The sequence below is a fragment of the Saimiri boliviensis genome, chromosome 9 (assembly GCF_048565385.1).
Source record: "Saimiri boliviensis isolate mSaiBol1 chromosome 9, mSaiBol1.pri, whole genome shotgun sequence".
NCBI lineage: Eukaryota > Metazoa > Chordata > Mammalia > Primates > Cebidae > Saimiri > Saimiri boliviensis.
In genome coordinates, this window is record NC_133457.1 from 47,979,231 (window position 1) to 48,007,195 (window position 27,965).

The following is a 27,965-nucleotide window of genomic DNA, read 5'->3' on the forward strand; positions in this document are numbered from 1 at the left end:
CAGCAACTGCTGGAGTGGAGTGTGATGGTCAAAGCTGCCACCTTAAACTTTCTCCTTTCTTTACCACCAGAGGGCTGGGAAAAGTCTTCTTCCTTGTGTCATAATTTCATTTAGCAAGTATTTATCGCTTTGCAATGTGTGCAAACTTTACCACGTTTTCAGGGAAGAGAAGTCATGGGGAACGTTCAGTTGATTAACAATTTTTTTTTTTTTTTGAGACGGAGTTTCGCTGTTGTTACCCAGGCTGGAGTGCAATGGCGCGATCTCAGCTCACCGCAACCTCCGCCTCCCGGGTTCAGGCAATTCTCCTGCCTCAGCGTCCTGAGTAGCTGGGATTACAGGCACGTGCCACCATGCCCAGCTAATTTTTTGTATTTTTAGTAGAGACGGGGTTTCACCGTGTTGACCAGGATGGTCTCGATCTCTCGACCTCGTGATCCACCCGCCTCGGCCTCCCAAAGTGCTGGGATTACAGGATTGAGCGACCGCGCCCGGCCCGATTAACAAATATTAATACTTTTAGCCAAGTTTTGAATTTTTTGTCACGTTTTTCATTTTTGAAAAGCAGCACTTTATTTAACCCTAGCATATTCAATGGCCGTAGATTTAATAATACTGCAACAAAATCGCACCCAAAATGTTAGCAAAAAAAAAAAAAAAAAAAAAAAAAAGGAAACCATGTATGGTGGTGACCTCTACAAATGTTTTAAGCTTGAAAAATTCTTTTTTTTTTTTTTTTTTGAGATAGAGTTTCGCTCTTGTTACCCAGGCTGGAGTGCAATGGCGCAATCTCGGCTCACCGCAACCTCCGCCTCCCGGGTTCAGGCAATTCTCCTGCCTCAGCCTCCTGAGTAGCTGGGATTACAGGCACGCGCCACGATGCCCAGCTAATTTTTTGTATTTTTTAGTAGAGACGGGGTTTCACCATGTTGACCAGGATGGTCTGGATCTCCTGACCTCGTGATCTATCCGCCTCGGCCTCCCAAAGTGCTGGGATTACAGGCTTGAGCCACCGCGCCCAGCCCCTTAAAGCTTGAAAAATTCTACATGAACGCTGAGTCTGTCAAAGTTACTCAGAAACAGCTGAGTCTGTCAAAGTTACTCAGAGATTGTAATTTTTCCAGCCTTCAAGTCATAATCATGGGTAAGAAATGAATAAATGTGCCTGATGATGCCTTGAAACTTTTTGAGATTTTTATATAAACTAGCCTACACTTTTCTCCTTAGGATTAGCATATGGGCTACCTATTTTTCTTTTTTTCTTTTCTTTTTTTTTTTTTTTTGAGACGTTGTTTCGCTCTTGTTACCCAGGCCGGAATGCAATGGCGCGATCTCGGCTCACCGCAACCTCCGCCTCCTGGGTTCAGGCAATTCTCCTGCCTCAGCCTCCTGAGTAGCTGGGATTGCAGGCACGCGCCACCATGCCCAGCTAATGTTTTGTATTTTTAGTAGAGACGGGGTTTCACCATGTTGACCAGGATGGTCTCGATCTCTTGACCTTGTGATCCACCCGCCTCGGCCTCCCAAAGTGCTGGGATTACAGGCGTGAGCCACCGCGTCCGGCGGGCTAGCTATTTTTCTTAGCAGAGATTCCTCAAACGTAGGCAGGGTTAAGAGAAACGCAGGCGATGCCTCTCAGGAAGCTGGAGACGCAAGAGAAAGAAGCAGGAGTTAAAGGCCAAGTCCACGCCAACCGCGGCGATTGGCAGTCGAGCGTGGCTGCGGAGCTAGGGATCCAAAGCGTGGCGCAAACCCACCCACCTCCAACCCACACCGCACTGCCGCCGGCGCGCGCCCGTGACGTCACGGCGCCGGGGCGGGGCCCGCGGCAGGGGCCGGGCCTCCCTGGGATCTCGTGGTGGGGCGGGGTCGGGCCGGTGGCCCGGCGCGGCTCGGCGCCCTCGGGCCCTGGAGCACCGGGGTTTATAGCGTGCCTGCTGGGGAGGCGGGTGTAGCGGAGAGGCGTGCGGGATCGGGATGTCGGGGCTGCCCACGGACCGGGAGCAGAGAGCGCAGGAGCCGCAGCAAGCTGGCTTCGTGCTGGGGCTGGACGTGGGCAGTTCTGTGATCCGCTGCCACGTCTATGATCGGGCGGCGCGGGTCTGCGGCTCCAGCGCGCAGAAGGTGACTTGGGGGCGGGGTTGGGAGCGGGTCTGACTGGGTTTTGCCGAGTCCCGGGGTCCGGCCTCGGGAGGCTAGCGGGCTGTTCCCACCCACCGCCCCGGAAGCGGCCACCTGCAGCACCCGCGGGCCCTGGGGCCAGAGCGGCGCGCTGGGAAGGGCTGCGTTCCCTCCCTGGGCTGATATGAACCCCGCGTGCCCTTCCTGTACGGACTGAGGGCTCCAAGGGCCCGGTGTGTGACCTGCGCCGCTCGCCCGCCTCTTGCCACCTTGGGAGCCGCCTGACCAGCCTTACCTGGGTGGGACTGAGGTGACTCGCCAGACGGGACTGGCCAGACTGTGGGTGTCCAGCCCGAGGGTGGTTTGTGAGTTGCTTGGTTCTTCCTGTACTTTCCTGATAGATCTCCCACTCCGTCTTTATTTACATTTTAATTTTTCACAACTTTTTTTTTCTTTTTTCTCTTTTATATCAATTGGACTTGTGCCTCAATAACTTCTCGTATCTTTGTAGAATTTAAGTTTATTCATTGTTTTTCACTTGTCATCATTATTAACTACTACTCCGGAAAATGCTGGTTCCTCATGTGAGCAATTGCCATGGATACTAGAGCTATTGGGCAAGTTTCGAAGGCTGTGTAGTCATCACTTTTCTATTTTCCATCTTTGAGAATTCACAATTCTTGGGCCGGGCGCGGTGGCTCATGCCTGTAATCCCAGCACTTTGGGAGGCCGAGGCGGGTGGATCTCGAGGTCAAGAGATCGAGACCATCCTGGTCAACATGGTGAAACCCAGTCTGTACTAAAAATACAAAAAAAATTAGCTGGGCATGGTGGCGCGTGCCTGTAATCCCAGCTACTCAGGAAGCTGAGGCAGGAGAATTGCCTGAACCCAGGAGGCGGAGGTTGCGGTGAGCCGAGATCGCGCCATTGCACTCCAGCCTGGGTAACAAGAGGGAAACTCCGTCTCAAAACAACAACAACAACAACAACAAACAGAATTCACAATTCTTGTTTTACCCTCGTTTGAGAGAACTGCCAAGTTGGTTGTTAGTAAAGCCTTGAACTGTTGATAATATTGGTCAGAAACCAGCAAATTGATATTCTTCTTTTCTCATATTAATGAAGTGTTGATTTCTACACAGCTATCAATGCCCCCAAAATAATGTTTATTTGTTATGGTGTTCTTTTTTCTTTTTCTTTTTTTTTTTTTTGAGACGGAGTTTCACTCTCGTTACCCAGGCTGGAGTGCAATGGCGCGATCTCGGCTCACCTCAACCTCCACCTCCTGGGTTCAAGCAATTCTCCTGCCTCAGCCCCCCGAGTAGCTGGGACTATAGGCGTGCGCCACCATGCCCAGCTAATTTTTGTATTTTTAGTAGAGACGGGGTTTCACCATGTTGATCAGAATGGTCTCGATCTCTTGACCTTGTGATCCACCCACCTCGGCCTCCTAAAGTGCTGGGATTCCAGGCGTGAGCCACCGCGCCGGCCTTGTTATGGTATTCTTATTGTGGTGACTTTTTTTCTTTTTCTTTTTTTTTTTTTTTTGAGATGGAGTTTCGCTCTTGTTACCCAGGCTAGAGTGCAATGGCGCGATCTCGGCTCACCGCAACCTCTGCCTCCTGGGTTCAGGCAATTCTCCTGCCTCAGCCTCCTGAGTAGCTGGGATTACAGGCACGCGCCACCACGCCCAGCTAGTTTTTTGTATTTTTAGTAGAGGCGGGGTTTCACCATGTTGACCAGGATGGTCTCGATCTCTCGACCTCGTGATCCACCCGCCTCGGCCTCCCAAAGTGCTGGGATTACAGGCTTGAGCCACCGCGCCCGGCCCTGACTTTTTTTCTTTTGAGACAGCGTCTCACTTTGTCACCCAGGCTGGAGTGCGGTGATGCGATCTCGGCTCACTGCAGCCTTTACCTCCTGGGTTCAAGTGATCCTTCCACCTCAGCCCTCCAAATAGCTAGGACTACAGAAAGGGCCCATCAGGCCTGGCTAAATTTGTATTTTTTAATTATTTTATTTTATGAAGATGGGTTTTTGCCATGTTGCCCAGGCTGGTCTGTAACTCCTGGGCTCAAGGAATCCACCCACCTTGACCTCCCAAAGTGCTACGATTACAGGTGTGAGCCACCGTGCCCAGCCTGTTAGGGTGTTCTTATTTACTCTTCCCAGTACCAGCATCTTTTTATGTTAGAAATTTGAGGGAGGACAGGAGCCATCCGTTACCTAAACCATTCCTAGCAGCACTGGATTCTCCGTTTTCTCAGTGTCCCACCCTTCTTCCCATTCACCTAAAGGTCTTTTTCTTTGTAGCACTTGCCCAGGAGCAGGTCCGGCTAGAGTGCCAGTGAGTAGTTACTGAGCATTTGTTCTGATGAAACATCAGACTTCCTTCCATTCAATTTTTGTTATTGTTGCTGTTATTTGTTTTCTTTAAGACATAATCTTGCTCTGTTGCTGAGTGGACTGCAGCAGTACTCTTATCGGCTCACCGCAACCCCAGCCTCCCATGTTTAAGCAGTTATCCTGCCTCAGCCTCTCCTGTAGCTGGGATTACGGGAACCGCCATCACGCTCGGCTAATTTTTGATTTTTGTAGAGACTGAGTTTCACCATGTTGGCCAGGCTGGTCTTGAACTCTTGACCTCAGCCGATCTGTCCACCTTGGCCTGCCAAAGCACTGGGATTACAGGTGTGAACCACCTTGCCTGGCTTCCATTCAGGTTTCAGAGCCAAGACAGTGGAACTGGGACTGTAACAGGTCCCTGGTCCCTTCTCTGTCTGGCTACGTGGGAACACTGCCCACCCACCCACACGCTAACCCACTATCCCAGACTGAAAGGACAAATAAAAGGCAGAGACCATTTTTCAGTGACTGGGTACTCCTTATCTTTGTAAGAGGATTTACCACAAACACAGTGATACTTTTTAAAATCTCCTATTTAATTCTAGACACAAAGTACTTTTGTTTTAAGCACTTTTTTTTTTTTTTTTTTAAAGGAATTGAAGTATTTGGAACCAAAGGGAGAAATAAATTACTAGAAAATGCAAAGTTTCACAGTTAATATATGATTTGGGGCAGATTGTTCTTTTTTTAAGGAATGAGGTGAAGAATCTCAAAGATGGATCAAGATTGCCGTGAGTGGCAGGAGGCCAGGATGGTTTGCACAGACTCTTAATTGTGGAAAATGTGTCTGGAAAAAAGAAAGATAGGAGTAAATAAGAATACACACACACACACACAAGCCTGCTCTTCCCAGATGAAGCACAGTTGTAGATTAAGAAATGTGCAGCAATGCCTCTCTGTGTGGTAGGAGTTTATAGCAGTACTGCTTAAAGTGTAATTCCAGGGCTGCTAGGATTGAGATAAAGAAAACCAAGCATTTAGGAACTTGTGTAACAACTCAGCAGAGTAATTTTATGTGTTGACTCTAATAATGAAACAGTTGGGATTTTATTTTGTAAGCCATTTTTTTCCTGGAAACTTCATAAAAATTGTTATTTTTAGAGGCAGATTCTAACTCTGTCCCCCAGGTGGCCTGATCACAGTTCACTGCAACCTTGAACTCCTGGGCTCAAGGCATCTTCGTGCCTCAGCCTCCTAAAGTGCTGGGATTACAAGCCCAAGTTACTGCACCTGGGCTGGAAACTTGTTTCTTAAAAATTGTTGGTTCATAATGAATAGACACCTTTTAAAAAAAGCAAGCAGCAACTGATCCTTTATTGCATATAGTTTGAGCTTTTGTGGAACAAGGATCTTGCTGGTCTACATTGCTACTTAGTACCTGGCTTATTACCTCCTGGTTACAGAATAAATAATTGAATTGCAGTTAAACTGTTAGGAATTCATGGGGCTCTATGACTTAGACATAGCAGTTGATTGTGTTTATTTTGTCAAGTGAAAATTATACCTCTTATAATATTCACTTGGAAAGAATGTGTAATAGAAACCTAAAACCTCTTAGTGTATGATTTGATTGATACTGGGAAAGAAATTTAAAAAAAAAGGAAAAAGACATCCGCCTTTATAGACGAGAACAAAATAGGCTGTGAGAAGACATAAATAGTTTCTTATGGCATTTATTTTTTTAATGTTTAACAGCAGAGATACATTTTTAGCTTATTTCTGTAATTTGTATTTTTTAAAAATCCTTCCTAGGGACTCTTAAATATTTGTATTGACTACTAGAGGAATAGTTTGTGTTGGAAACTCCACATATGAATATTTGACATTTTGGTTTTAAAAATGGAGAATATTTATTATGTGCCTCAGTGGAACATAATGCATTTATGAAAAACTATAAAAAATGATAATGTCTTGATTGGAAGAACAGGACAGAAAGGTCACTCCAAAGAAAACAATACTGTGTACTCTCTGTACATGCTTGAAAAATGTAGTATGTGGTTGTCTTTTTTTTTTTTTTTTTTTGAGACAGAGTCTTATTCTGTCGCCAGGCGCTAGGCTGGAGTGCAGTGGTACAATCTTGGCTCACTGCAACCTCCGCCTCCCGGGTTCAAGCAATTCTCTTGCCTCAGCCTCCCTAGTAGCTGGGACTACAGGCGCACGCCACCACGCCCAGCTAATTTTTGTATTTTTAGTAGAGACGGGGTTTCACCGTGTTGGCCAGGATGGTCTCGATCTCTTGACCTCGTGATCTGCCCGCCTCGGCCTCCCAAAGTGCTGGGATTACAGGCTTGAGCCACCGTGCCCTGCCATCTTTTGTTTTTAATTTAAAAATTTTCTTTTTAACTTTTATTATATTCTTGATCTAATTTGGGTTTGGTCCTCCCATAAAGGAACAGACTTCATTATTGTGACTTGTTTGGGGTTGGTATGTGACATCCTGATTGGTAAAAGTGAGGAAGTGACCCTTCGTCAAGCCTGGAGGTTTATAGGCTTGAAGCAATGATAACCACATTGAATTTTTTGGGATAAGAAAGTGTTTCTGTAGTTGAACTATTACAGTCTGTGGTCATAAAACGCTTACATAGAAAGGGCAGAAGTATTAATTGACAGAAGGAGAATAGCTTGTATTAGATCTGTTTCTGATGAGCTCACTGGGGAATAAGATTCTTTTTCCACATCAGCTTGGGTAACACTTACACTCTTGGTATTGTCACTGTTTCCTCAGAGTTCTTTTTTTCTTCATTTTGGCCTTTTTGTACTACATGTTAGAGATTTTCCTTAACTGGTGATCTTGGTTGGTTATCTGCATTGCTTTTTTGGTACCATGCCTTACCCTAGCACTTAGGTACATCTGTCATTTGCAAGTACAGAACTCTGGTTCAACCCCTCCAGAATTAAATCTCTTACTTTCTGCCGGGTTAGGGAGGGGCAATGATCTGGCTGAAGGAGAGGAATTGGGGCCCCTTATAAAGACTTTGAATCAGTCCTATGTACAACCCCATCTGGCATCCTAGCCTTCAGAGGAACCTGTAATTTCCAGAGTTCCACCCTAGAATCTCTGCTCTCTGCTTATGGGCATCACTCTCATAGTTCAGTCATATGTTCATTCATACATTCACTTTATGTTTATGGAATATCTAAGAAACATCTCATAGTTCACTCATGTTCATTCATGCATTCATTTTCTATTTATAGAATCTCTAAGAAACCTTGGACACTTCTAGATGCTGGGATAAAATGACCTAAGGAGACACATTCCCTGCCCTCTAGGAGTTCACATTCTGAGGAGCAGGGTAGAGGTGACCTGTTTCTGGTCACACAAGGGAGCCATTATAAGGAATAATGGTTTTACCTGGAGTGAAATGGGGGCCAGGGTGAATAGAGATGCAGTGTAATTTGAGTAGGGAGTGAGATATTGGCATTTTTTCCTCTGCCCTAAGCCAGGTAACACCTGCCCACTCACTGTTCATGTTAAAAACATTTGTTAAAATCCAGTCTGATCCTGTTGGCTCTCCTCTTCTCTTTGTCCTTGTGCATTTAAGCCTTGTTAATGTTTTCCTTTTAATAGACTGGAGGAATTGGAGATGCATGCTTATGTTTAAGCCATCATTTTAACTTGAAGCTATAGATTTTTACAAAATCAATTTATTGATTGATTGAGACGGTCTTCCTCTGTCTCCCAGGCTGAAGTGTAGTGATGTGACCACAGCTCACTGTATCCTCCACCTCCTGGGCTCAAGTGATTCTCCCACTTTAGACTCCTGAGTAGCTGGAACTACAGGTGTGGCCCACTACATCCTTTTTGTATTTTTGTAGAGATGGGGTTTTGTTATGTTGCTCAGGCTGATCTCGAACTCCTGGGCTCAAACGATCCTCCTGCCTTGGCCTCCCAAAGTACTGGATTACAGGCGTGAGCTACTGCACCCAGTCCACAAAACAGACTTTTGGTGTATAGTTTGGTGAACTTTAACACATTTGTAGAAGTAACCCCCAAGCTCTCTTGTGTTACCTTTTTATAGTCAATCTCCTCACCCACCTAACCTCTGGTAACCACTGATCTGTTTTTCAATGATACAGTCTTGTCTTTTTGAGAATGTCATATAAATGGAATCATAGAGTAAGTAGCCTTTTGAGACTGGATTTTTTTTTTCAGCATAATGCCTTTGAGATTTGTCCATGTTATTATGTACATCAATTGTTTGTTCTTTTTATTTCTAAGTGTGTGGATGTACTACATTCATTCACCAGTTGAAGTACATTTAGGTGGTTTCTGGTGATCATCAATAGAGCTGCTATAAACATTAGTGTACAGATTTTAAAGGGAACATTAAAAAAACTTTGAACCAGTTCTGTGTACAACGCTATAGGGTAAATTTCTCTAGGGTAAATAGCTAGGAGTGGGATTGCTAGGTTATATGGTAAGTGAATGTCTATCTTAACAAGAAATTCAGAGGGGCCATACCATTTTGTATTATTACGCACAATGTATCAGAGTTCCAGTTGTTCCACACCCTCATCAGTACTTGGTATCGTTAGTTTTTAAAATTTTGCTTATTTGATTTGATTTGCATTTCTCTAATGGCTAATGATGCTGAATATCTATCTTCAGATACATATTTGTAATCCATATGTTTCTTTGGTGGAGTGCTTGAAGTCTTTTGCTCATTTTTAAATTGAGTTCTTTGTTTTCTTACTGTTGAGTTTTAAATTTCTTTATATATCCTAGTTACTAGTCTTGTGTTGGATATGTGATTTGCACATATTTTCTACCAGTCTGTACTTTGGTCTTTTTATTTTCTTAGCAGTATCTTTTGCAAAACAAATGTTTTTAACCTTGATGAAGTTTAATTTATCGGTTTATTGTTATATGAATTATACTTTTGGTGTACTAAGAATTCTTTGCCTAACTCTAAATCACAAGGATTTTCTCTTATGTTGTCTTCTAAACATTTTAGAGTTTTACATTTTACATTTAGATCTTGATCCATTTTGAGTCAATTTTTGTGTGAGTTGTAAAGTTTGGATTGAGGTTGATGTGTTTCTTTTTTTTTTTTTTGCATATGTATGTCAATTGTTACAACACCATTTGTTGAAAAGGCTATCTTTTTTCCATGGAATTGCAACTTTTGTTGAAAATCAACTAGTCATATTTGTGTGGGTCTATTTCTGGACTCTCTATTCTGTTCCATTGATCTATTTGTCAGTTTTTATGCCAATAGTGTACTATTTTGATTACCGTAGCTTTATAGTAAGTCTTGAAATTGGGTAATGTGCCTCTGACTTTATTCTTTTTTTATTCTCTCTGACTTTATTCTTTTTCAACATTGTGTTCGCTATTTTAGTTTTTTTTTTTTTGCCTTATATAAGTTTTAGAATCTACAAAAAATCCTATTGGGATTTTGTTGTTGAAATCTGCGATGGCGGTTCTTTTAGTACCCTGTAAATATTGAATCACTTATTTCTGGCTTTCATGGTTCTGATGAGAAATCCACAGTCATTTAAATTGGTGTTCTGTATATGTGAAGTGTCTGACTGGTTTCAAACTTTTTTCTTTTCTTTTAGTTTTTTTTTTTTTTTTTTTTCAGCATTTTAATTAGGGTGTCTGGGTGTGTGATGCTTTGGGTTCATCCTGGTAAAGGTTTTCTGAGTTTCTTGAATATATAGGTTTTAAATCTTTCACTGAACTTGGGAAACTTTTAGCACTGTTACTTCCCTCAATTTTTTTTCTGCTCTAAACTTTCTTTTCTTCTTTGGAGACCACTGATTAAACAAATATTAGACCTTTTGCTATGTCTCACATGTCCCCAGGGCTTTGTTCTTTTTTTCTCTAATCTTTTTTCTTTCTGTTGTACAGATAATTTCCACTGATCTATCTTCAAGTTTATTAATTTTCTTCTATCTCCCTTCTGCTACTAAGCCCATCCAGTAAGTTTTAAATTTTGATTACTATATTTTTCAATTCTAAAATTTTCCTTTTTATGTCTTCTATGACTTTTTTTTTCCTTTCTTTTTAAAATGGGATATCTTTAAGGTATTCTTCATGATGTCTTGATACACTGACTTTGATATACACATGTGTAATTGCTTACTGTAGTTACCTTTGCTGAGACTTTATGTCTTTCCATTTGTTTCAAGTGTATTCACTCCTCTTGGAGTATTTTCATAATAGCTATTTTAGACTCCTCATGAGATATCTGTGTCATCTTGGCATTGGCATCTCTGGATTATCTTTTCCAATGTTAGTTAAGATTTTTCTGGTTCTTCATATGCCTTGTAGTTTTGGATTGTATCTTAGACATTTTGAATATTACGTTAAAAGACTCTGGGTTTCTTATAAATCCTATGAAGGATCTTGTTGTTTTTCTTTTAGCAGGTATTTATTGCAGTTGTGTCCAGGCTACAAATTCAGTCTTCTGTGGACTGTAGTTTGAGTGTCAGATCTGTTTTCAAAATCTTGACAGAACTACTTGGATCTGCCCTGTGTGTATACAACCTAGTAGTCAGTCTGGGACCTGGGTAATGGTCCATCCTTTAGTTCTATTCTTAATACCTTTGGTATAGTGTTCAGGATTACATCCATACAAGTGAAGCTTTGGGGTGAGCCTAGGAGTTCATACACAACTTTCTGTGGTATCTTTTCCAGGCTCCTCCCTCTGAGATGATCCTAGTACTTTTTGATTCCCTGAACCTCCCCTTGTGGTCCTGGCCAAAAAGCTCGGGCTTTTATTACCCCATTCGGCGGGATGTGTCTGGGGTTAGGCAGCGGAGACACACGGAGAAAAAAGCCATGGGAGTTCACCACGCCCTCTTGGGATCTCAGCTCATCTAACTGGAAAGGAGGTTTTACCTTCCTCGGTATTTTAGCTACCTGTTGAGACGCACTGATACCACTATCACTGCTGCTGCCACCACTACAGGATTGCGTGGGTACAAAAGTATGGAGCCAAGGGAAAAAAGAAAAAGGGGAGATGGCTCCCATTTCCTGAGTGTTGGGAGTTCCTTTTCTCATTCTTTGAGCCAAAACCGTGGAGCTTCTTCTGGCTCTTACTCTGTGCACTGATTCCCAGTTCTGGTTTTCAGAATGTCTTGAGTCTAAGCCAGGGAATTTCAGAAGAAAAATGGGAAACTCACCACCAGTTCCATGGCGCCTGAATTCTTATCTACTTCCCCAGTCCACCTGTTGCCATATACTTTTACACAGTAGTTGCTCCATGCATTCTGTCCAGTTGTTAGTTACATTTGTGTTTAGTGGAAGAGACGGGGTGGAGTGTGCTTACTCCATCATGGTCTGAACTGGAATTCACTTTGTTAAAAATTTATTTTTAATTAATTTATTATTTTTTTAAAAGATGGGGTTTCTCCATGATGGCCAGACTGGTCTTGAACTCCTGACCTCAGGTGATCCACCCACCTTGGCCTCCCAAAGTGCTAGGATTATAGGCATGAGCCACTGCGCCCGGCTATTTTTAGTTAGTTTTTTTTTTTTTTTTTTGAGATGGAGTTTCACTCTTGTTACCCAGGCTGGAGTGCAGTGGCGCGATCTCGGCTCACCGCAACCTCTGCCTCCTGGGTTCAGGCAATTCTCCTGCCTCAGCCTCCTGAGTAGCTGGGATTACAGGCATGCACCACCATGCCCAGCAGATTTTTTGTATTTTTAGTAGAGACTGGGTTTCACCATGTTGACCAGGATGGTCTCGATCTCTTGACCTTGTGATCCACCCGCCTCGGCCTCCCAAAGTGCTGGGATTACAGGCTTGAGCCACCGCGCCCAGCCTATTTTTAGTTTTTGAAAAGCCTTTTTGCCTATTATAAAAACATGCCTTCCTTGTAGAAAACTTAGAAAATGGCTGGGCACAGTGGCTTATGCCTGTAATCCCAGCCCTTTAGGAGGCTAAGGCGGGCGGATCACAAGGTCTGGAGTTCAAGACCAGACTGGCCAACATGGTGAAACTCTGTCTCTACTAAAAACACAAAAATTAGCTGGGCATGGTGGCTTGTGCCTGTAATCCCAGCTACTTGGGAGCCTGAGGTAGGATAATTGCTTGAACCGGGACTGGGAGGCGGAGGTTGCAGTGAGCTGAGATCGTGCCACTGCACTCCAGCCTGTGCCACAGAGCGAGAATCCATCTCAAAAAAAAAAAAAAAAAAAAAAAGAAAAGAAAAGTAGAGATAAAGCTAAAATCTTCTGTGAACTCATGAGTTACTGCTATTTTGGTATTGGCATGTAGTCCTTTATTTCATACATGTATTTTTTCAATTTTAACAATAAAAATTAATTAGATAATAAAATCGTGTTCTTAATTATTTTAACCAATAGTTTTGAGACCCAAAGACCCATGCTATTGACTTGATCTAATGTTGTTTTTACTAAATCTTCTTTTCCTAAATAGGTAGAAAGTCTGTATCCTCAAATTGGCTGGGTAGAAATTGATCCTGATGTTCTTTGGATTCAGTTTGTTACCGTAATAAAAGAAGCAGTCAAAGGTAATTGGATTTATCAAAATAACAATAATCTTTATGGTTTTTTTGGTTTTTTTTTGTAATAAGAGTTTTCATCAGGCTTCTGTAGTTGTGGTTTTCCTAAGTTATACATATATGTAGTATTTTATTGGGATTACAGTTTCCTAGTATTTTTCAAGGAAAATTTGTAATTCACAGTGATCTCCTTGTGTCAGGGAAGGTAACATCTGCTGTGTCCTCTGGTTTGTCTCTTTTCAGTAGTGTAAATGCTCAGCATTCCTCATTCCACGTTATAGCCGGTGCTGTTTTGATTTCCTGTTTGGCACAAAATACCCGAGGATCATAAACAAACATTACAGTTTACAGTTTGTACTCTCATGAGTTTACAGCTGAGTTATGTTTATCGTAAAATAAGTTTTTGGTTTTTTCTGACCTCTTGACATAAAGTGCACTCCCGACCAAAGCTATCCTCTAAGGCTTAGTTCTTTAAGAATGTTAGAAACAGCCGGGCGCGGTGGCTCAAGAATGTAATCCCAGCACTTTGGAAGGCTGAGGCAGGTGGATCACGAGGTCGAGAGATCGAGACCATCCCGGTCAACATGGTGAAACCCCGTCTCTACTAAAAATACAAAAAATTAGCTGGGCATGGTGGCGCGTGCCTGTAATCCCAGCTACTCAGGAAGCTGAGGCAGGAGAATTGCCTGAACCCAGGAGGCGGAGGTTGCGGTGAGCCGAGATCGCGCCATTGCACTCCAGCCTGGGTAATAAGAGCGAAACTCCGCCTCAAAAAAAAAAAAAAAAAAGAATGTTAGAAACAGCCGGGCGCGGTGGCTCAAGAATGTAATCCCAGCACTTTGGAAGGCTGAGGCAGGTGGATCACGAGGTCGAGAGATCGAGACCATCCCGGTCAACATGGTGAAACCCCGTCTCTACTAAAAATACAAAAAATTAGCTGGGCATGGTGGCGCGTGCCTGTAATCCCAGCTACTCAGGAAGCTGAGGCAGGAGAATTGCCTGAACCCAGGAGGCGTAGGTTGCGGTGAGCCGAGATCGCGCCATTGCACTCCAGCCTGGGTAACAAGAGCGAAACTCCGTCTCAAAAAAAAAAAAAAAAAAAAAAAAGAATGTTAGAAACATTCTTTAACATTGAAAACATCTCAAAACATTGAAATGGCAACCTTGTTTGAGAACACGTCAAAGATGACTTGCAAATGTAAATTCTAAAAGGTCTTTTGCTTCATTTTTCTGGCGGAAATGCTGCTGCTTCTCATCTTTTTGGTTTGAAATAGTTCAAAGTCTGTGCAAAGTTGTAAGAATAGTACAATAAACTCTTGTGTATCTTTCTCCTGGATTCAAACATATTTTGCAATGTTTACCATTTTCTGTAAACTGGTTTTTTTTTCTTCTGAACCATAGAAAAGGAGTATTTTCCCTGTAGCTGCAATGTAATTATCACACTCAGAAAGTATAACATTAACATAGTACTGTTTCCAGTACTCTGTCTTCAGTATTCTCGCTTGTCTTAGTGAAAACAAAAAACAGCCGGGCGCGGTGGCTCAAGCCTGTAATCCCAGCACTTTGGGAGGCTCAGGCTGGTGGATCACGAGGTCAAGAGGTCGAGACCATCCTGGTCAACATGGTGAAACCCTGTCTCTACTAAAAATACAAAAAATTAGCTGAGCATGGTGGCGCGTGCCTGTAATCCCAGCTACTCAGGAGGCTGAGGCAGGAGAATTGCCTGAACCCAGGAGGCGGAGGTTGCGGTGAGCCGAGATCGCGCCATTGCACTCCAGCCTGGGTAACAAGAGCGAAACTCCGTCTCAAAAAAGAAAAGAAAACAAAACAAAAAAAACTTCTTTTTTCAATCTAGAACCCAGCCAAAGATGAGGCATTGCATTTAGCTGTCAGTCTGCTTAGGCTTCTTTCATCTAGAGCACATTCTTATGACACTGGCAGTTTTCAAAAGTCCAAGCCAGTTTAGTAGACTGTCCCTCATTTTGAGGTTGTCTGATTGTTTCCTCCCAGTTGGATTCAGGCGAATACCTTTGGAATACTGTGTGGGGGATGATGTGTTTTCTTCAGTGCTCAAATCGAAGTTGTCCCAGATTTTCCCAGTGGGATAAATAGTTTTTGTTTTTGTTTTTTTGAGATGGAATTTCACTCTTGTTGCCCAGGCTGGAGTGCAATGGCATGATTTCAGCTCACTGCAACCTCTGCCTCCTGGGTTCAAGCAATTCTCCTGTCTCAGCCTCCCGAGTAGCTGGGATTACAGGCATGTGCTACCATGCCCAACTAATTTTGTATTTTTGGTAGAGATGGGGTTTCTCCATGTTGGTCAGGCTGGTCTCAAACTCCCAACCTCAGGTGATCCACCCACTTTAGCCTCCTAAAGTACTGAGATTACAGGCTTGAGCCACGGCACCCCGCCTGGATAGTTTTTTAAAAGAATATCACCTTTGGAAGGCCGAGGCGGGTGGATCACGAGGTCAAGAGATCGAGACCATCCTGGTCAACATGGTGAAACTCCGTCTCTCCTAAAAATACAAAAAATTAGCTGGGCATGGTGGCGCGTGCCTGTAATCCCAGCTACTCAGGAGGCTGAGGCAGGAGAATTGCCTGAACCCAGGAGGCGGAGGTTGCGGTGAGCCGAGATCGCGCCATTGCACTCCAGCCTGGGTAACAAGAGCAAAACTCCGTCTCAAAAAAAAAAAAAAAAAAAAAAAGAATATCACAAAAAATACTTGAGTTTCTGTATTTTAAGAAATTTGGACAAAAATGTCAAATTTTTTTTTTTTTTTTTTGCATCCTGGTGTCAGTTTGTGTTGAAATTAAGGTCTCAGTTTCAATAATTATACTACTTTCCCTAAGAGTTTTCTTTTATTGTCATCAACCAGCTTCCATTATGATTGATCATTGCTTAAATTAAGATTCAACATTTTGTTATCATCAAGAAAAAATAAATCTGACATACTTTGAGTAGTATTTGTTGTTTTCCCAACGTCTAAAACAAAAAAAGCCATCTTGTTATTAAGAAACAACCTTTAAGGCCAGGCACAGTGGCCCACACCTGTAATCCCAGTTCTTTGGGAGGCTGAGGTGGGCGTATCAACTGAGGTCAGGAGTTTCAGACTAGGCTGGCCAACATGGTGAAACCCCCATCTCTACTAAAAATATAAAAAAGTTAATCAGGCATGGTGGAGCACACCTGTAATCCCAGCTACTTGGGAGGCTGAGGCAGGAGAATTGCATGAACCTGGGAGGCGGAGGTTGCCATGAGCCAAGATTGTGTCACTGCACTCCAGCCTGGGCAACAGAATGAGACTTTGTCTCAAAACAAAAAACAAAAACAAAAACCAAGAAACAAGCTTTGTTTTCTTTAAGTAAAAAAATGCTGCAGAATCATCTTAGTAATGCTTTATTTATTAGTTGCAGTTGTTTTATTAGAATGCTGAACCTAAATATTTTTCTTAAATATTATATTGAATTTTTTTTTTCCATATTGTAATACTGTAAAGAAAAACATCACTGGCTTTACAATATGTGTTTTATCTATCTTTACTTTTAGCTGCAGGAATACAGATGAGTCAAATTGTTGGTCTTGGCATTTCAACACAGAGAGCAACTTTTATTACGTGGAACAAGTAAGTGCATTTTCTAATAAGCACCTAACTGCTAGGTTCATGCCACACTGAATACAGGGCTATGAAGTCTCTGGGGAGTTTTAACTTTGTGAATTGAGAGTAGTTTTGTTTGGTTAAGAGGGTTGAAATGGGCCTGCTTTCTGGCTTATATGCTTGCTGCATGTCATTTGGGCTTGACTTATATAAAATAATAACCCACAAAAAAGACTTACTGTCATTAAAATTCTCCATTCCTTTCTTTTGGGCAAGTTAGCTTTTCAAACAAGCATAGATCAAAGATCTAAAAAATTAGCTACCACCTAAAAAGAGTCAAAAGAATCTCACACATTTCAGAAACATGGTACTGTGCTTATGGTTTATATTTTCAGTCTACTCTAAATTTAATATTTGTCTATAGCATATGAGGCATATATAGACTAAATGAAGTTATAATAATAGCTACTATGTAGTAAACACCTGTGACATTCCCAAGTTCCATTATCCTTACAACAGACCTATAATTTAGGCATCATATCTGTTTTTTTTTTTTTTTTTTTGAGATGGAGTTTCACTCTTGTTGCCCAGGCTGGAGTGCAATGGCGCGATCTCGGCTCACCGCAACCTCCGCCTCCTGGGTTCAGGCAATTCTCCTGCCTCAGCCTCCTGAGTAGCTGGGATTACAGGCACACGCCACCATGCCCAGCTAATTTTTAGTATTTTTTAGTAGAGACGGGGTTTAACTATGTTGACCAGGATGGTCTTGATCTCTTGACCTCATGATCCACCCGCCTCAGCCTCCCAAAGTGCTGGGATTACAGGCTTGAGCCACCGCGCCCGGCCTCATATCTGTTTTTATAGAGAAATAAATTGATCAAGGTTGCTCAGTGAGCAAATAGAGCCAAGATTCTAAATTGTGTTTTTTACTCAGACGCATATGTTCTTTATACTATCCCCATATTGCCTTCAACATGTTTCTTTCTTTTTCTTTTTATTTTTTACTGAGACAGGGTTTTATCTGTTACCTAGGCTGGAGTGTAGTGGCATGATCACAGCTCACTGCGGTCTCGACCTTACAGGCTCAGGTGATCCTCTTGCCTTAACCTCCCAAGTAGCTGGGACCACAGGTGCACTCTGCTATGGCTGGCTAATGTTTTTGTATTTTTTGTAGACGTGGGGTTTCACTGTGTTGCCAGGCTGGTCTTGAATTCCTGGGCTCAAGTGATTCTCCCACCTTGGCCACCTCACCCAGCTAGCATATATTTGTTTGTTTCTTGGTTTAAACAAACACTGATATTCCCTCCCCCATGTACCCACACATGCCACTGTAAAATGTGTCTTTGTTAGAGCACTAGTCTCCAAAAGACGTCTTGAGCTTGGGGAGTGGGCAAGAAAAGAGAGTGGAGGGAGAAAAGATGAATCTCAGTAATATAATCAGGGTGAATTCACAAGGACTTGGCTTCTAATTCAGTATTAGGCAAGAAGAAGAAATTCGAATTTACCAATACTGCTGGCCTTGATGTTTGGGTGGTATGATAGAAATCATAGAGAAATGTAAGGAGGAATGCATTGGGAGGTAGTGAGAGTAGGTAGAAGGAAAAATGATAAAATGGTTTTGGACATATGAATGTGGAAATATCCCCGAGGTGACTAGTACATTGATTTAATGTGGACTGTGGCGTAGCACATTTCCATCAGATGGGTTCTTTTTATTTTTATTTTTGGGGGATGAGGTCTTCACTGCCACCCAGGTTGGAGTGGAGTACAGTTGCATGATCACAGCTCACTGCAGCCTTGAATTCCTGGGCACAAGGGGTTCTCCCATATCAGCCTCCCAAGTAGCTGGGACTATAGCTATGTACCACACTATGCCAGGCTAATTTTTAAATTTTTTATAGAGATGGAGTCTCACCCTGTTGCCTAGGCTGGTCTTAAACTCTGAGCCTCAAGTGATCTGCCTCCCTTGGCGTCCCAAAGCTCTGGGATTATAGGCATGAGCCACCATGCTTGGCCCAGCACTCTTTTTTTTCAGGACATGATGCATCTCAGGTTGATGCCTGCATCTGCAGTTCCCCTGTGCTTACTCCACCCCCTGCACTGGCCTTGGTGATGGCAAATCTTAAATAAATCTTAAATAGTAGTATATTGTCAGATGAAGGGATGAATGAATTAAACTTACCTGTACAGATAAGGTATCTAATCTTAGCGACGCTGTTGACATTTTGAGCTGGATAATGCCTTGTCATGAGGACTGTCCTGTGGTGTTGCAGCTGTCTAGAAGCATCCCTGGGCTCCACCTACTAGATGTCAGTAACACCCCAGCCGACCCCACCCCCATTCGTAGGAACCACAAACGTCTCAAAACATTGCTAAATGTACCCTGGAGGGGCAGAATCACCCCCCAGTTTGGAACTGTTGGTGTAGATGAAGTCTCAAGAAATAGGTGTGTTCTCTGGTAGTGATTATGTGGGAAAAAGAAAAGCAAGCTGAGGATTTGGAGTTTCCCCCCCTCCGAAATTTAAAGTGACTCAGGAAAGAAAAAAAAGTCAGCAAAGGAGGACCAATATGAATTGGGGAAGTGGATGGATGAAAGCGAAGGGAGGAGTGTTCTCAGAGAAAGAACTGATTGGATGTGTCATATTCACTTGGCCATTGGCCCCAGTGATTGCTTTCATCAGGACCTGGCTACCATATCACTCATGACAGGAAGGTCAGAATATTAGGAAGCAAAGTTTTTGTCTGATGCTAGGACTATATGTCACCTTTAGAAGGAATACAAGAGTTAGATTTCAAGACAGTTCGCTTTCCTTACTGGCGTTGCTGTTGTTGTAAAGGGATAAGACTTCTTCCTGAAACAATTCGTTATTATCATGGTTGTCCTTTTTTCTTGTTTGAAATGTTTGTTTTCTTTCATGAGTTTTGGGAACATTCTTTGCTTGTAGAAACTGAAATAGTGGATATTAAAAAAAAAAAAAAAAAAACTGAAAGGCTTTGTGCTTCTTTTACATTGAAATAATGGAGGCTATTCTGCTCATTGGGCCCCAGGGAGCCCATGTGGTGACAGATTTCACAAGCGCCCTAGCAAGCAGCTGGGAAACAACACAGGATGGGCACAGCGCAGGGCCAGCCAGAAGAACTTCTTGTTCATTAGTGAGAGAAAAGGAGAGACAGACTAGACCCTGTGGAAAGACCTATTGTTCGTTCCAGTCCTGGCCTGCAGCTCCTCTTCCCAGCTTGTTGTTTTTTTCCTCCTGCATGCCTGATGCATTTCTGTCCTCATGGCGGTCGTAGAAACATTATTTTCCTCACAGTTGCTGTCAGGAGGTCTAAAACTTGGAACTTTCTTTTTGTTTTTCTCCTTGTCTCTCCCCCACCCCCCTGTCAGGGACCAGGAAACTTAATAACTTTTCTCAGTCTTTGAGCTTTCTTCGTGTTCTTCAGGTTAAGCTTTTTTCCCCAATATATTCGCAAAGTGGTGTGTTTAGCCTACTTTCTAAAATAGCTCTAACTGATAAGTCTTCCACTTTGGTTCTTTTAAATTCCTTTTGTTCTTAAAAAAAATCACACACTGTTTTGTTTCTTTAGTCTCTGTGTCGCTTCAAGGAGATTTCTGCCAGCTAACTTTAGATCAGGGTGTGTGCCAATTAGCAGTACAAATTGTGAGTCACAGGAACCGGGATTCACTGATAACTGTTTGAGGGCTCACAGGGAGTAATGCACTGTGCTGGGGGCTGTACTTCATATACAGGTGAATGAGAATACCAACCCTAATTTACAATCTCATTATACAGGTACACAAATTACTCTATATTCCCTTTGCACAAAATAGATTTTTTTTTATTTTTTTATACAGAGTCTTGCTCTGTTGCCAGGCTGGAGTGCAGTAGTACGATCTCAGCTCACTGCAACCTCTGCCTCTTGGGTTCAAGCGATTCTCCTGCCTCAGCCTTTTGAGTAGCTGGGACTGTATTTTAGTAGAGATGGGGTTTTACCATGTTGGCCAGGATGGTCTCGATCTCCTGACCTTGTGATCCACCTGCTTCGGCCTCCAAAAGTGCCGGGATTACAGGCATGAGCCACTGTGCCTGGCACAAAATAGATTTCTTTTTTCTTCTTTTTCTGAGATGGAGTCTGGCTCTGTCGCCAGACTGGAGTGCAGTAGTGCGATCTCAGCTCACTGCAACCTTTGCCTTCTGGGTTCAATTGATTCTCCTGCCTCACCCTCCCGAGTAGCTGGGATTACGGATGCATATCACTATACCCAACTAATTTTTGTATTTGTAGTAGAGACGGGGTCTCACCATGTTGGTCAGGATGGTCTCGAACTCCTGACCTCGTGATCTGCCTGCCTCGGCCTCCCAAAGTGCTGGGATTACAGGCATGAGCCACTTTGTCTGGCCAGATTTTTATTGTAGTATTTGATATTTACATTAATGAGTCTCACTACTTATGATATAAAATATATTAAGAGCCACAGACTGGTGTAAACTATTAGAAGATTTTAAGACAATTCATTTACAGTATTGCCAGTTACACTTTTCCTTCATTTTTCCTTTTATTATTGATAGAGGTAAAATAAACCCAAGTCAATGCTAAGTGTATATTGAAATATATGCTATTACTTGAAATCAGTATTCTAGATTGTCTTGTTCTGTGTTATAAATTAATGATGCGACTTTCATCTTGTGATTTTTCTCTCTCCCCTTCGTTGCTCTTCAGCCACACTAGCCTTTCAGCTCCTCTGAGACATGCTTTATCTTGCTTTAGGAACTTTGAACATATAGCACATCTTGTTGGGAATGTGTATACTCCTGATTTGTATTCATCCTTCAGAGCTCAGATCCATTGTCATTTCTCAAGCCCTCCCTGCCCACCACACAGGGGCCATCTGTTAAATACTCTCACATCACCTCTATTTATCCCTTATAGGGCTTATTCCTGCTGTAAGTGAGCAACTGAGTGATTGAGTATTTGTTTGAATTCCCCATTAGAAAGTACAGTCATAAAGGCAAAAGTATTATGTGTCTCTGTTCATAACTATGTACCCAACTCCTGGTACACATTGCCTTATAAATATTTGCTGAAACCATTGATAGAACATCAGATTTAAGTGTATAAGTCTGTGCTATTGTAGAATGGCTTTGAAGGATTATATATCAATAGATTTTATCTTTATCAAATACAATCTTTGTATTTGATAAAGATCTTTAACAAAGGTACCAAGACCAGCCAGCGGAAAAAGAATAGTTTTTTCAACAAATGGTGCTGGGAAAACTGGACATTCACATGCAAAATAATTAAATCGTATCTTTATCTAATACCATATAAAAAAATGAACCCCAAAATGCACCAAGTACCTAAATTTAAAAGCTTAAACTGAAAACTCTTAAAAGAAAACAGGGGAAAATCATCATGACTGTAGATCTAGCAGTGATTCCTTAAATGATACCGAAAGCACAGTTAACAAAATAGAAAATAGATAAATTTGGCCTTCATATATTAAAGGACATACATTTTTTAAAAATCTGTTTATGATGACCAGTTTTTCAATTTTCTTAACTATTGGAACTCTCCAAAGTAGAAATGTTACCCTAAGTTTAATTATGAATAATAAGCAAGCTATGTTAAAATTAACTTGACATAATGTGCAATTTACATTTTAAAACTATGTCTGAAAAAATTTAGTCATCGTTATATAATCTGCAGTTAAGACTTCAGAAAACCACCTGTAGCATGTAACATAGAAGGTGCACGTCTTGGTAGGTTTGATTTGTAATTTCATCCAAGATTGAGGACTAAAACAATAGGAAATCACTCCTCTGATTTGTACTCATGATAATGGTGATGATTTGGATCTCTAAAGGGAAGAGAAGTGACATGCTCATGATCTAGGCAAATGCTGTGGTTTCTAGGAATAAAGGTGGAAAAGCAGAAAAACAGGACACTTATCAACAGAGTGAAAAGACAACTCATGGAATGGGAGAAAATATTTGCAAATTGTGACCTTGAAGCATGTAACATATTTAATCCCTCATCCCTGGTAAGGGATTAATGTCTAGAATATGTAAAGAATTCCTATAATTCAACAACAAGAAAACAACAACTCAATCCATAAATGGACAAAGGACTTGAGTAATGTACAGATAGTAAGTACACACAAAGATGCTCAATATCATTAGTAATTAGGGAATTGCAAATAAAAACCATAATGTGATACCACTTTGAGATACCACTTCGAGATACCACTTCACACCCGTTAGAATGGTGACAATTTTGAAAAAAGGAAGATAACAAGTGTTGTGAGGATTTGGAAAAATTGAACCCTCATACATTGCTGGTAGGAATGTAAAATTGTGCAAAGACTGTGGAAAACAGTTTGCCACTTCCTCAGAAAGTTAAACATAGAATTACTATGTGACCCAGCAGTTTCACTCCTAGGTATATATCTAAAAAAATTGGAAAACAAAGGCTCAAATAGATACTTCACACCAATATAAAAGCAGCAGTAATCATAATAGCCAAAGGATAGAAACAACCCAAGTGTATACTAACAGATGAATTGATAAACAGTATGTAGTATATAAATAGAGTAAAATATTGTTCTGCTATAAAACAAAATAAAGTTCTGATATATGCTACAATATGGATAAATCTAGAAAACATTATACTAAGTGAAATAAGCAAAATGTAAAAGAACAAATTTTGCATAATTCTACTTATATATGATATACTTGAAATAGGCAAATTTATAGAGACTGAAAATAGAATAGGGGCTCTAAGGGATGGGGTGAGGAAGGAATGGGAAATTATTTTCTAATTGTTACAGAGCTTCTGTTTGGGGTGATGATGAGAGTTTTAAGAAACAGTGGTAGATTTAAACATAAAACCTAACACCATAAAAACACTAGAAGAAAACATAGGCAAAACCGTCCAGGACATGGGCATAGGCAAGGACTTCATGACTAAAACACCAGAATCAATGGCAATAAAAGCCAGGATAAACAAATGGGATCTAATTAGACTCTAGAGCTTCTGTACAGTAAAAGAAATCATCATTAGAGTGAATTGGCAACCAACAGAATGGGAAAAATTTTTGCAATCTACCCATCTGACAAAGGGCTAATATCCAGAATCTACAAAGAACTAAAACAGATATATAAGTAAAAAACAAACAACCCCATTCAAAAGTGGGCGAAGAATATGAACAGACACTTTTCAAAAGAGGACATATATGAGGCCAACAAACATATGAAAAAATGCTTATCATCTCTGGTCATTAGAGAAAATGCAAATCAAAACCACACTGAGATACCATCTCACGCCAGTTAGAATGGCAATCATTAAAAAATTTGGAGACAACAGATGCTGGAGAGGATGTGGAGAAATAGGAACACTCTTATACAATTGGTGGGAGTGTAAATTAGTTCAACCATTGTGGAAGACAGTGTGGCGATTTCTCAAGGATCTAGAAATAGAAATTCCATTTGACCCAGCAATCCCACTATTGAGTATATACCCAAAGAACTATAAATCGTTCTACTATAAAGACACATGCACACTTACAGCCCTGTGTACAATAGCAAAGACCTGGAACCAACCCAAATACCCATCAGTGATAGACTGGACAAAGAAAATATGGTACATATACACCATGGAATACTATGCAGCGATAAAAAACGATGAGTTCGTGTCAATGAGTTCGTGTCCTTTGTAGGGACTTGGATGAATCTGGAAACCATCATTCTCAGCAAACTGACCCAAGAACAGAAAGCCAAGCACCATATGTTCTCACTCATAGGTGGGTGTTGAACAATGAGAACACGTGGACTCAGGGAGAGGAGCATCACACACAGGGGACAGTTGGAGGGGGTAGGGGAGAGACAATGGGGGGGTGGGGAGGGAGGGGAGGGTGAGGAGGGATAACATGGGGAGAAATGCCAGATATAGTATACACCTAAAGTAAAATAAATAAATAAAAAAAAAAAAAACAGTGGTGGTGGTTGCACAATGTTATGAATGTACTTACTGCCACTGAATTGTACATGTAAAATAGGTAAAATGGTAAACTTCATATTATGTATATTTTGCCACAGTTTATTATTTTTTTTAAAGTTAAGTGTTACAGAGTGTGATAGAAAGCTGTTAAAGTAATAGACAGTGGGATCTGGGAAAGTAACCAAACTAAAGAGTGGTTGATAGGAAGAAAAGGGAATGTTTGAGGGATTAAAGGTTGCAGTGAGTTAGAAGGCCAGGTACTTAAGGAGTAAGATTGAGAGAACTGAAAACTTATTCCTATGTGCTGATTAATATATTGAAGTATTAGACTTTCAGTGGTAGAACATGTAAAGGTAAGGACGTGACCATTGGTCATGGATGTGGAATGCTTAAGTAGAGAATGATAGTCTTAGTAATGGAATGTGGTTAAAGTCACACAGGAGGAGGCCTGGAGTTGGGGTTGAAAGCAAGCTTGACTTGGATGTTGATTAGTAGATACCAGTAGTTGATTTGCAGGAGCCTCAAAGGAAAATGTTTTGTTTTTGTTTTACTTCTCTATTTCTTAGCTCTGTACTTTTATTGTAATATTGACCCAAGGTTTATTGAATTTCTATTTGTTGGAGAGATTTTGGTAAGCATGTTAGGTTCCCAATGGCTAAGCCAACCCTAAAGTTAACAGGTGTAGAACTAGACTCAGGCAATATTTCAGCTCTTCTGTAGTCAGAGGTTTTTATTGGATTATGTGTATCAGGATAAGTGAAATGAAGGGGAAAAGCACTGGCTTTAAAAAAAATGCTTTTAAAGTGTGTAGTGCGGATCTTCAAAGGCTTTTTCCTTAGTTAATTCTGGTTTTGGAAACGTACATTGAAGTGTTTTAAAAGGACTGTCTTTGTGGAAAGAATCTGACCTGAAATTTCATACTGTGTCACATAATTATTGTAAAATGTGTTCAATTTATAAAATCAAGAAGGAATCATATAGAATGGCGCATCTAACTAAAGTATACTTTGCAATTACAGTATGGCCTCTAATTTTGTATTCTCTTATGGCAGATCTTTAACATAGTCTCTGATTTATATTGGGCATCAAAATACTGTTTTAATCTTTCTAGGAAAACTGGAAATCATTTTCACAACTTTATAAGTTGGCAAGACTTAAGAGCTGTTGAACTTGTAAAATCTTGGAATAATTCTCTTATAATGAAGGTAATCTTTTTCTTCTGTGATTTGGATATTATTGTGTTTTTCCTGTAAATGTCCCTTAATTGTGAGTTAATTATATTATTTCCTGCTTATTAGGACATTAAGAAGATACATACACACACTCCCCATTCCAGTGAAGTTTAATAATAGTCAATCAAAGACGTATGTAGTAGACTTCAGTACTTGTACCTCAGGAAGTTCTGAGGACATTTGCGGTAGACCAGAGTTTCACATGTTAGTGAGAATTTATGTTTCTCCCCTTGAGAAATGGAAAAGATACAGGCTAGATGAATGAAATGCCCAAATTTCATCTTTTATGAAAGCTCAGGATGGACATTGAGATATTATAGATAACTTGCAGACTACTGCAAGCTCTTATCATTACCCCCAGACTGGGCATGATGGTTCATGTTTGTAGTCTCAACACTTTGGAAGGCTGAGGCAGGAGGATTGCTTGAGGCCAGAAGTTCAAGACCAACTTAGGCAACATGGTAAGACCTTGTCTCTGTAAATAAGGCAAAAATTGGCTGAAGGTGGTGGTGTGTACCTGTAGTCCCTGCTACTTGATAGGCTGAGGTGAGAGGATTGTTTGAGCCCAGGAGTTTGAGGCTGCAGTGATTGCCACTGCACTCCAGGGCACTCTGTTGGGTGACAGAGTGAGATTCTGTCTTAAAAAAAAGCCAACAATACCAAATTATCCCTGATACATAGTAGGTCATCAGTAAATGACAATGATGATGGTGACAGTAACAATAGTAGCATCATGAAATCAGCTGTTCTTCTGTCATTTGTTCCAAATTGCCCTCACTCCTGAGTGTGGGATTAGTGAGTCAAAGGGTAAAATAGTTTTCCAGCTCCTCAAATGGCATCAGAACTACCATATTTGATGTCATAATCAATATTCCATACTAATTACTTTAATACTTCTAATGCCTCACAGTTAAATGCTTTCTCTGCTAGTGTACTGGTACTAGATGGTACCCAGGGGAGTGTCTAGAGCATCAGTTTTACTTGATAACTATTTTATGATATTAATTTAATATGAAAACAAATGTGAATATATTATAGAATATAACAGCAGTGCATGAGGGAAACAATTTTGCCATAATCTCACTTGAACTGATTTTTCTTTTTGAGAGTTTAACATAAAAAAAAAGTACCTTGCTGCAATAACTTGTGAGAGGTGCTGTTAACAAGGACTCAGTAATTAAGGGAGTTAAAAGTGGTTTATAAGGAAATGTCATGAACCCTCAATTGTATAATTTTAAATTATGTAATTTATAATGTATAATTTTATACCTTAGTATATAATTTTAGTTTTTAATAGTTCATCAAACATTCTTTAATTTAGTCATTGAGGTGTTTAAAACTTTTATTCCTTTGGAAAAAAATTGTGATTTGAGAAGAAAAATTGTGATTTGAAAACATTTACTTCCATAACATGTCTCAAATTTCAAATCTTTTTTTGTTTGTTTGTTTTGAGATGGAGTCTCCCTCTGTCACCCAGGCTGGAGTGCAGTGGCACAATCTCAGCTTACTGCAACCTCCACCTCCCAGATTCAAGTGATTCTCCTTCCTCGGCCTCCCAAGTAGCTGGGATTACAGGCGCATGCCACCACATCTGGTAATTTTTCTATTTTTAGTAGAGGTGGGGTTTCATCATCTTGACCAGGCTGGTCTTGAACTCCTGGCCTCACATGATCCGCCTGCCTCAGCCTCTCAAAACACTTTTGTCTACTTGATATTGAACATGTGCATGATGAAAGTTTTGGTTCTTCTGAGCAAAAAAATGTATACAAACACACGCTTTCACAGTACGAAAAAAATGTACACAAACAAATGCTTTCACGGTACCAAAAAAATGTACACAAACACACGCTTTCACAGTTTAGCACACATAATGCTAGGGCCTGTCGTGGGAGTGAAGGAGCCCTACTTTGCAGTCATCCCTTTCCAGTTGTTAATGGTTTGATTGAGGCCCTTGGAAATGTTTAGAGTGTTTTTGCCAGAACTGGCACTAATGTCGTTAGTTTGGCCAAGGCTAGCCCCAAGCAAAATGGTGCAGTAATTGAGGTGTGTTTGCAGTCTCTTGCCACTGTTGCTTTCTTCCAGTCTCCCCAGACGCGCAGTCTTCTTCTTACTGTAGTTCTTATTCTTGCCTAAT

At 41.1% G+C, this 27,965-nt stretch overlaps 1 protein-coding gene across 4 annotated transcripts in view; it reads left to right on the forward strand.

Annotated features, from left to right (window-relative positions):
• Nucleotides 1-1,848: 1,848 nt before the first annotated feature.
• The window catches only part of GK5 (glycerol kinase 5), a 66,799-nt gene continuing 40,682 nt past the window's right edge, over nt 1,849-27,965 (forward strand). For 2 of the 4 annotated variants that reach the window (XM_003942574.4, XM_010330406.3), the window contains exons 1-4: nt 1,849-2,124; nt 12,918-13,011; nt 16,553-16,628; nt 25,711-25,804. In XM_003942574.4, coding sequence (XP_003942623.1) covers nt 1,978-2,124; nt 12,918-13,011; nt 16,553-16,628; nt 25,711-25,804 — 411 coding nt within the window. In that variant the 5' untranslated portion in view covers nt 1,849-1,977. The remainder of the gene's footprint in view (nt 2,125-12,917; nt 13,012-16,552; nt 16,629-25,710; nt 25,805-27,965) is intronic. The other 2 variants (XM_010330407.3, XM_010330408.3) reach the window with 2 other exon arrangements.